The sequence below is a fragment of the Hoplias malabaricus genome, chromosome 1 (assembly GCF_029633855.1).
Source record: "Hoplias malabaricus isolate fHopMal1 chromosome 1, fHopMal1.hap1, whole genome shotgun sequence".
Classification (NCBI taxonomy): Eukaryota; Metazoa; Chordata; class Actinopteri; order Characiformes; family Erythrinidae; genus Hoplias; species Hoplias malabaricus.
Genome location: NC_089800.1, coordinates 63088675 through 63099129, shown reverse-complemented (window position 1 = coordinate 63099129; position 10455 = coordinate 63088675). Strand labels below are relative to the sequence as shown.

Here is a 10455-nt window from a genome sequence, read left to right as displayed (position 1 = left end):
AGGACCAGGAATAAAATCAGTCACCGCCCCTCTGAATCACATGCTGTTTCAAAACAGGAAACTTCAACAGAATTAAAGGTTCAGCGATTATTAATTCACAGTTCTGCTCTCTCTAGTAGTCTTTTCTTGTGCGCTTTAGGTATGTAGATAGGCTATTTAACTCTTCAGAAGACAGATATTTAAGAGATACGGTCGCTGTACAGTTCTTTAATAAACGACGATGTTAATCTAGCCAGATTTATCCTACCATTGAAAGACAGTGAAAGTAGCGGGGTCTCGATGAGTTTACGGGCGCTGTGGGTTGTTTCCTGTGAAAAGGCTGACAATGGAAAAGTGCGGTTTTCTAGGTAAGCAAACCAACTTTATTGCTGTCTGTAGTTTTGCTTTTTAGCTCTAGAAAAACAGCAGCCAACCATAAAATTAATAACACCTACTTGATTTTACATTTATTGTCCATTTTCAGCACTGACCATACAGCACTTGTAGTTCTATGGTTACAGACTGTAGTCCACTTGCTTTGTGTTTGCTTTTTTTCACCCTCTTCTTCAACGGTCAGGACCACCACAGGGCAGGTATGATTTGGTTGGTGGATCATTCACAGCTCTGCAGTGACACAGACGTGGTGTTGGTATGTTGACGTGTGTTACGAGTGGATCAGACACAACAGGACTGTTGGAGTTTTTAAGAACTTAAGTATTATTGCTGGACTAAAAATTGTCCACCATCCAAAAATGTCCAGTCAGCAACATCCACTGTCTGGTATCAACAACTTGTTCAGCAGCAGATGAGCTACTGTCCCTGACTTTGCACCCACAAAGTGGACCAACAAGGTAGGGGTTTCGTGGACAGTGAGTGGACTCATTGTTTAAAAGCTCCAGGAGCACTTATGCCAACATTAACACACCACCACATCAGTGTCACTGCAGCATTGAGGATGATCCACTATCTAAATCATACAGGGTGAAAGGGGATAAACGTAGTATGCAGAGGAACATATGGACTACAGCCTGTAATTGTAGAAATACTAAGTGCCCCTGTATGGTCAGTAGAGCTGAGAAAGTAGACAGTGAGTTTAGAAACAAGGAGTTGGTCATAATGTGACGATTGATCAGTGAATACTCAGTGTTGTTTTGAAGTGCTGGTGTCTAATTCTGTGGGCCGATTCCACAGTGCCATTTGGCCCTTTAATTCTTAAAAAGCTTACATTTGACAGTTTATTTGAATGTATGTATTAATACACCCTTTAATACATGTTGAATTCACCTGAGTAATTGCTGAGAGTGGCCTGAGAAAGTAACTTGTGCAGGGCAGAGATTTTGTGGTGCAGGTGAATAGCAGAAAGGAATAATTGCATATTCTTAGAGTCACAACTCAACAGAGCTAGTATTTAATGAAGATGAATGTGTATTTGTGTCACCAAATTTAATGCATTAGGTGATTTGTTTTTTCTTGGAAACAATTTCTAAATCTATAATTCTGATGATCATAAATATGCTTTTGGGAGTTTAATCAATGAGAGGGGCAATTTAACTATTTACTTTGAGTTTAAAATTTGAGCAGCAGGGCTTATGTTTCAAAATCATCCCTTCATTCAGTGTTAAAATTGTGTACTTCACCATATCTATCAGTTTTCATAAGCTGTATTAAAGAAGTTTCTGACATGAGGTGCTAATTTTACATACATAAATATAAAAGTAATGCAATTTCATAATAATTTGAATAATTATATTTCAGGGAAAATTGTAATTTTTGTGTAGTTTTTTATTCTGAAACACCCCCATGGTTTGTTGTGAATGATCATTTTTTTTTACTTAACATTGTAAACATAACATCAACATGGACAGTATATGACACCCACATTATTCTGAAATTTTTAAAATAACATGATTATATTTTCACATTATTAGCTCTCCCTGCTTCGGTTTGATGCTCACAGGGTGCTCAGAAGAAACAAAACATAACCTGTCCGAAGTGTAATTTTCGGTCAACCATTTAAATTTAAGTGGTATTTTCATTGAATTTCAATTTCTTGCTGTGTGTCTTTGATTCAGGCGATATCCCACAGTGGAGTTCCGTGCTAAATCCTTGGCAGGAGCTCAGTATGTGGCTGTTCCTGAGGACAGTCTTATAGCCCAGCTCCTGCTGACTGAACTGGGCCTGATAGACCCTGAGAAGCCCTTTGTGGATGTACGGGATGACTGCGGCCGTCAGCATCGCAGTCCTGCTGTGGAGCTCCGTGTTGGTGGTCCAGGTGGGAAAAGCCTATGGCCTGTGCTGACCATCAGCCAGGGTGGGCTAATCCTAGCCTGTCTTCCCCTGGTTGAAGCCCCTCCTGATCCCAGACCTCCTCTCCCCAGCTTGGCTTCAGTCTCTCAGGGTTTAGCTTTCCTGTCAGGCCTGCAGGGCTTTCTTTGTGGCACGCTTGTGTCTAAACTGCCAGAGCCTGATGTGTTGTCGTCTCGCTTGGCTGCTCTCCCCTCAGTGCTTCTGCAAGTTTGTCCTCTGGGGACCCCATTGGATGTCCTCCCTCAGGCTGGAGCACTGCCTGTCCCTGTGGCTCCAGGCCCAGGAGGTGCTCAGAAACAGCCGGCCTGGAAGGTGGGCGTCCATAGAGGCAGAGCCATGGTGAGCGTGTCCCTCACAGAGATGGTGAGGTCCATGCAGTACGGCAGCAGGAGCAAGCAAGATATGTGGGATGTTTATGGGACAGTGATGTGTAAAGTGAGTGGAATCTTTCTTCATGGTGATATACAGTGGTCAAACACAATGTGCACATTGCTAAACCTGTTTTTTCATTATTATTATTAATTTATTATTATTCATTGTGTTAAAGGAACACTAGATACGCTTTGGTATTTGTGCTCCTGGGCTCTCCCTAACACTGGGGACTATAATTAATTTATACATCACTGTACTGAAATAAAAGGGAAGGGTAAGAGACAGAGGGTGTTGGCGAGAGGTTTCCTACCCTCCTCCAAAAGATACATAGTGCGGTGTCCGCAGTACTGAGCGCAGAGTAATAAAAATAGAGGGTCTGTTCTCCCTATTACAGGTCAGTGGAGCATCATAACGATTTTGAACCTATAATTATAAGGTCAAAATACTACCTAGTGTTCCTTTAAATATCTACTGAAAAATATTTAAAATGGTGCTCTAAAATAGTTTTTGCAATGTATAACTAACAATACATAAAAAATGTAATTCATATGTGAACTTCTAATTCTAGTAAAATTTGATTACATTTGGGGATGTACTGCTGTGTGTGTGCTTTAAAACGAATTATTTTTCTGTGTTTACTAACTGAAATCTACCATCTGACTTTCCTTCATTTCAATGTTAGTGTGAGGTGGAGGGGGTTCTTCCCAATGTCACAGTCACCCTCACACTGCCACCCAACGGTTCCCCCCTGCAGGACATCCTCGTCCACCCCTGTGTCACGTCTTTAGATTCCAGTATCCTCACAGCCAGCAGTGTGGATGAGAATGATAGTTCAGCCTTTTCAGGGCCATACAAGTTCCCCTTCTCTCCACCTCTGGAACCTTTCAGACTCTGTAGCTACACCTCTCAGGTAAGTCCATGATTACTGATACTGATTACTGATTACTGATTACTATGTAGTAGAGAGCTGTTCATATAATATTTGTACACTGTTCATCTGTAAATCTGTCATCTATATGGTGCCTACATGACATGAAATTGTAATTATTTGTGTAATGCAGGTACCAGTTCCGCCTATTCTTGGTTCCTACCAGCTTAAGGCAGAAGAGAATCTGCTCAAGCTGAACGTAGTCCTCAAGCTCCATGAAAGTGTCAAAAACAGTTTTGAGTACTGTGAGGCTCAGCTGCCATTTTTTAACAGGTGATGCATTTCATACATATTGCTCTCTAAGGGGTGTGGGGGTTAAGATATTGGTGAATGTTTCAGTGCAGCTAATTTCTAAAGGATTTCTTTTAAAAGCTTGCCTGATGTTGCAAAATTAATAACACATTCCAGAAATGAAAGGGAACATATTAAACCTTTCAGTACCAACCAACACACAAACTGTGAAACATAAAACCCTTGTATTTTCTTTGTGGGCTATCTAAGACAGCAACCATGGGACAAAAACCAACCCATTCTGATTGTGTGGACATACGTTTTTATCAAGACCCCAGGGAAGATTGTGGTCTCTTATATCTGCACACTACTGTAAAATTTGTCTGACTGTTTTTGGTATATAAAACCACGCATATGTCATATATGCTTACCACAGTATAAAAAGCAAAGCTATATATGCTGATATTTTAAATTACTATGCAGTTGTACTATACATGATTTTAAATTAATTTATTACAAAAGCACAGTAATGAGTAGAACTACAGTGATAAATTGAAAATGTATTGCTGTGTTTAATTGCTTTTTTTGGTAACATTGTTAGTTAAACATCTCTTGTTCTTCTGAACAGAAACATTATGGGAAATGTGGATGTGAAAGTAAGTTCTGGACAGTTGGAGGTGTCTAAGGAGAAGAATCTGCTGTGTTGGGTTCTTGGTAAGTCTATGCTCAATATCAGTGTTATCAATCAATATTTAATTGAACTGCATTCTTGTTAATCATTAATCCTTTGTTTGGGTTTGTTTGTTTGTTTTTTCATTTTTAGGTCAGAAGTTTCCAAAGTCACGAGAGGTCACTTTGGAAGGTTCTGTGAATTTCTCTGGGCAACTTGTTGGACCAACAGACCCTCTTTGCACAGATCTCACTGCATATATAAAAGTAAATGGAAATCTATGTACATACAAAAATGTGTGCCTCTATTGTCACTGCACAGCCATCTTAGCACCCTGGGGAGCAATTGGGTGTTAGGTGCCTTGTTCAGGGGCACTTAAGCTATGGATGTTGAGGAAGGGGACATTGCTGTTCCTCCACTCCATGTTCCCACATTCCTGTTGGTCATGGGGATCAAATCAGTGTTGCTTCAGTCCCAAACTTGCTTTTCTAACATTTATGATCTTTATGCCATAGGGGAAAAGCTGGTGTTCATCTTAACATGCTGATCTTCTATATTTCTGATTAAATAATAAACAAGGAATGTGGTTAGGAAGCATTCTGTTTTGTTTTTTGTAATTGTTCAAGTTTTCTTGACTTCTTGGTCAGCTCAGATGTGACAATGTTTTGCAGCTTTACTTTCGTGTACCAGATCTGACTTTATCTGGATGCTGTGTGGACCAGCACTCTGTACAAGTTTATTCCTCAGCAAAACCACGCATTGTCACAAGTGAGTGTTTCAATGATTCATTCTGTATTTCACAACTAAAGAGAAATCACTGAATTGCCAAAAGGTTGTAAACACCTACTTATCTAATATTTCTACTGATTTCAAGGTTATCCATCCACACAAGATTTTGTTCACCTTTGCAGCAGTGGACTCTTCTAGAGAGTCTTTAAACTAGATATTATAACATTGTTGTGAGGATTTGAATGCATTCAGTCACTAAAATATTAGTTAGGGCAAAAAGTGATATTGGATGATTCGTTCTGGATCACCAACAACACTCCAATTCATCTGGAATACTTGGATCTTAATCACTACACAGAATGCAGTTTTACTGCTCCGCAGCCTAAAGCTGGAGAAATTGATATGCCACTGGCTTATGCTTAGCGTTGGCACGTATTTGAAATAAGGTTCTTTGGAATTTGCATAAATAGTTGATATGCCTTTATCAGACAATGGTGCACCTTGAAGTAATGGAGTTCATTCATTTTAAGAGATGTCTACAACACTTTTTATATACAGTATTTGGACATTAAGGGTACATAACCAATTAGTCAGTCCAGTCTAATTCTGTTTTCCCCCATAGCACGAGAACTGGTGTCCTCTGAATACTACATCTGGAACTCTACTGGCGATGCCCCTGTGTCCTCTGGACTCATGATGCTGTAGCATCACAACTCACTGCAGTGTAATGGCCTTAATAACTGACCTTAATAGTAGCTCTGCTCTGTGCAGGATCAGACAGGGATTCAAGTTTAGGTAACCAGACTGACTCAGGTGGACATGAGATTTTTATATATAAAAGAACTGACTGGATACTCTGGATACTTTATTTTGATGGTGCACACTTTAGCAAAATCAAGTGTTTTTGTGTTGGTTTGTTGTGTAAAGAAAACCTTGCCCTCCTTGGACAGAATAGAGTCTATTGAAGTGTCAATATCCTTTGGTGCTGAATGAAGTAAAACATTCTATCGGTTTATACAACTCTGGAGTGTTTTTGTCTACTTTTGCTAGTGATGTGTTCATTTAAATTAAATTAATTGTTCCTTCATTTTGCTTTGGACAGCTGCATTAGTAGTTTTCCCTATTAGTCTTTCGATTAGTCCATAAAACCGGGGATACTTGAGTTTTTTTCATGAAGGGGTTTAGGCTGTGTTTGCAGGAGCTGGTAATTGACTGACTGACAGAGAGGGGGGACTGAGAAAGAGGAAGACTGAACTGGTATCCAGAGAGAGAGAGAGTTAATTATTCTGCAGTGGCCCTTACAAGTCCCACTTTAGCTTGTCTCAGCTTCTTAATAGTCGGCAACAAAAGTATCCAGTCAAATCCTAAAATAATAGTTATCCAAAATGTGACCTATATATTCCATTCATGACTGGTCATTGATGGCTGCAATATAAACTACTATGTAATATATTTAATAAAAATATACCCACACACTGAAAAACTTGCATTCATGTGAAAACACCAGCTATCATATACATTGTGTCAATATTTCATAACAAATTAAATTTGAACATAAACATTAAAATTAGCGTAAACTTTTTTTCCACATCCTGAGATGTTAATAATTTGGAGAAAGACATAAAATGTTAAAAATCAAGTGTAAAGCCTAGTTTATTGTGCCAGGTCCTGAATTGTCACTATCATAAACTCTAGCTTTCCTTTACAATCTGTGGACCTTTTCATTTAAAATTAGCCAATACATGTGTTCTGAATATACTTGAAATAAAATTGTGTTATTTAAACATAAATTGAAAGTTTCAGTTTATTTCTCCATCTCCTGTGAATTAAAGGTTTTTGAAAATACTGAGAAAATGTGACTCATAATCTGCCAAACCTGATCCACTATCTAAACTGTCACCATTAAATAAAAAGACCTTAAAGCTTTAATCTTTGAGACATCTGTCAAAATCAAGCTTCACTCTTCAGATCTGAACAATTACACGTTTCAGTCCATCCTTGCACATTGATGAGAACACTTTGTGTCCTACTGTAAATAGTGGTCAAGCAAGAAAAGTTTTTTTTTTTTTCTTTTGTCCTTAGAGCTGTATATATTGAATAAAATGATAAGTAATGTGGAAAAATCATCAGATTCAGCATTCAGGAAAAGTGAAGCAATATTGTACTGTGTACAATTTTGCCCAGAAATGGCCCAGTGACGTCTCTTGTATGAGACAGCAGTGTGAGAGAGCAGCAGAGCCAGGCAAGAGCTGAGGTAAGCCTTGTTTTCTGAGTTTTATTGTGCGCTGTATTTTTGTCATCTCTGTCACTCAATACTTTTGTGTTAAAAAGACCACTTTGGCTGGACTCTGTCTGATTGGCTCCTGGAGGCCATATTGCTGTGGCTATATTCTTTTTTAAAAACACTTTATTCATACAGTTAGAATTATTTTGGCAATTAACTAAATTAGCAAAATTAGATTTGTTTTTAAAAGCTGCAGTCTGATATTTGATTTTTATAGGTACCACATATTAAGCTGAAATTTGATGAATCAATCCAAAACAGTGTATAATACATCTTACAAGTAAGAATTATTCATAGTAGTTATGACAGGAACCAAATGTTTGAAGAGTTTACTGCCTGTTCCGCACCTAAACAAAGTATATAATTGAAAAAATTATAAATACACTGGTGCCTGAGACATAGTTTTACAAGACTTTTAAAATTTTCATTCATTCTTTCATTATCTGTAACCGCTTATCCACTTCAGGATCGTGGTGGGTCCAGAGCCTATCCGCAATCACTGGGTTCAAGGCTCACAAATTCACTCAGGCCCTCACACTTATGGACACATTTGAGTCGTCAGTCCATGATGTGTACCAACATGTTTTGTTTTTTTTACTGTTGGAGGAAAAATGGAGTACCCGTACTTCTCACAGACAGTCATCCAGAGCAGGGCTTGAACCAACAACCCCAGGACCCTGGAGATGTGTGACACCGTGCCCCCTGAACTTTTTTTTAACCTTTTACCTATAAAAAAAAAACACCCAAATTAAGACCTTTTTAATGTATTTATTTATTTATTTATTTAGTAATTTTCTCCACTCCCTTTTTATAATTCTGAGGTTTAGTAGTTGTTTTAAAAAGTCAATAAAATGAATATGTTTGTGTTATACACATCAGGACACCAGGGGCGGTATGTTCCTTAGGGCGATGGGGCGACGCACCACCAAAAGGGAAAGGGAGGAAATATTTTTTCTTTCATTCTTCTACAGTAAAAACTCATGGCTCTGTATTAAGCCTTTTTATGCAATTTTTAAAATGGTGGAAAATTGCCCCAAACTACTCTTCTGATAAGGCTCTTTTTTTCGAGCTGCAGAACCTTCAGTACATTCTTAGTGGGTTCTGGGAGGGCTCGCCCCAACGTACCTTCGTCATATACAAGGTGAGGTGTGTTCCAAATGGCCCATTATTTTATTCCCTAGATTGCTCACTGTGTACTGAAGTATATTGTCCATAGAGCACTGATTCATTTTGGGCAAAACCCTGTACGGATACAACAGCAGCCAGAGCCATGTAGAGAGAGCAGCTAGCGATCTGGTCAGTACGACTTTTGTAAACTTTACAATACTCTTTATTCTGAAACTCACCTAAAATAAAATATCTGAAGACTGAAAAATCTATACACAGCTCCAGGGGCCTGGAGGTTGTCGGTTCGATTCCCGCTCCAGGTGACTGTCTGTGAGGAGTTGGTGTGTTCTCCCTGTGTCTGCATGGGTTTCCTCCGGGTGCTCCGGTTTCCTCCCACAGTCCAAAAACACACATTGGTAGGTGGATAGGCGACTCAAAAGTGTCCGTAGGTGTGAGTGTGTGAGTGTGTGTGTTGCCCTGTGAAGGACTGGCGCCCCCTCCAGGGAGTATTCCCGCATTGCGCCCAATGATTCCAGGTAGGCTCTGGACCCTCTGCGACCCTGAACTGGATAAGCGCTTACAGATAATGAATGAATGAATGAATGAAAAATCTATAGAATATGCATAGTGATAAAGTTGGTCTTTTCAAAATATCTGTGATGGCGACTCAATGGCAATTATTTGTTTATGTTGATTCACTTTAGAGCCAAAGTCACTTTATTAAGGAAGACCTTTTTAATAATAATATACAGTATGCACATAAAGAAAAAGCTTTATGAATCTAGTGGTTACTGGTGGTATTTCTGTATGAGGTGAGCATATATTGGTCCACTGGCATAAAAAGGCTGGCACACCACTGACTGTAGATCACTGCTGGTCCACCGTTGGACCACTCAGATTACTGTCCTGTACAGGATATAACTCATTTTTAACCTCCTCAAACAGATTTTAAATTTACAGAGACTTTTATTCTGGAAAACAAACTAATACAAATATTACCAACAACTATGAGAGATATAATAATGAGTATAAGCCTGATATAAAATGATTATCATAAAAATATTGACACTGTGCTGGATTAAAATTATTTAGTAATCTTATTTATAAAGAATAACAAAAGAACCTAATGAAGAAAAAAAAATGTAAATTGGACTGTGAATGAAAAAGTGCTAAAATGTGGAATTTTGTCTAAAATTCTTTTTAATCAGCAGTGGCCCGCACAGAAAATGCTGTGCAAAACGCTAGTGGACCTCGAACTTTGCCCTCAGTGGGCCAACAGTGGGCCGCTGTCTCCTTGCTATCAGGGTAGATGCCACTGTCAGGTTAGATTCCTGATTAATTTGTACAGTGCAATCTGCCAATTGTCTAGATGGCTAGCTCTTAGTTTGTCCAATGATCAAGTCACTTCAGCAGTTATCATAACAATTGCCCCCCTGAGAGATTTGGCAGGAACCACCACTGCATGTCACATCATGAGGAAATTTTAGTTGGTAAGTGTTTCAGTGCATCATTTGACAATAAACCACACTGAAGTACTGACTGTTTGAAATTTGAAAGGTAGACCATTATTTGGAAATGAATTAGATATTCTTGCTCAAAATACAATACATTTTCTTGTTGTCTTTGTTTAGTCAGTACATTCCATGTGATTTTTTTTTTATTGTCTGGGGTATTTATTGTATATTTTGCACTCCTGCCACACTGTTGTGTATCTGTAATCCAGTGTTATGTGCTTTGGCATAACTGAAGAACTACACTTGCTCAAATGTATATAATTTATACTTCACAATAATAAAACATAGCATTTTACTTTTATTGATTTATATAAAATATCAATATTCTAAAAAT

The 10455-nt window shown here is 38.5% G+C and overlaps 1 protein-coding gene across 1 annotated transcript; it reads left to right on the top strand.

Annotated features, from left to right (window-relative positions):
• Positions 1-69: 69 nt before the first annotated feature.
• ap5m1 (adaptor related protein complex 5 subunit mu 1) lies at positions 70-6968 on the top strand. Its single transcript, XM_066670288.1, has 8 exons — positions 70-347; positions 2052-2721; positions 3341-3568; positions 3720-3859; positions 4446-4531; positions 4641-4753; positions 5159-5255; positions 5839-6968. Exons 1-8 carry the CDS (start codon positions 280-282, stop codon positions 5919-5921), a joined length of 1485 nt encoding a protein of 494 aa, XP_066526385.1. The 5' UTR covers positions 70-279; the 3' UTR covers positions 5922-6968.
• The last annotated feature ends 3487 nt before the right edge of the window (positions 6969-10455 follow it).

Excerpts from the sequence above, each read along its gene's own strand:
- ap5m1 (XM_066670288.1), top strand. The coding sequence starts at position 280 with ATGAGTTTACGGGCGCTGTGGGTTGTTTCCTGTGAAAAGGCTGACAAT. Across the intron at positions 3,569-3,719 it reads TCTGTAGCTACACCTCTCAG|GTACCAGTTCCGCCTATTCT; the intron begins GTAAGTCCATGA and ends TGTGTAATGCAG. Across the intron at positions 3,860-4,445 it reads CAGCTGCCATTTTTTAACAG|AAACATTATGGGAAATGTGG; the intron begins GTGATGCATTTC and ends TCTTCTGAACAG.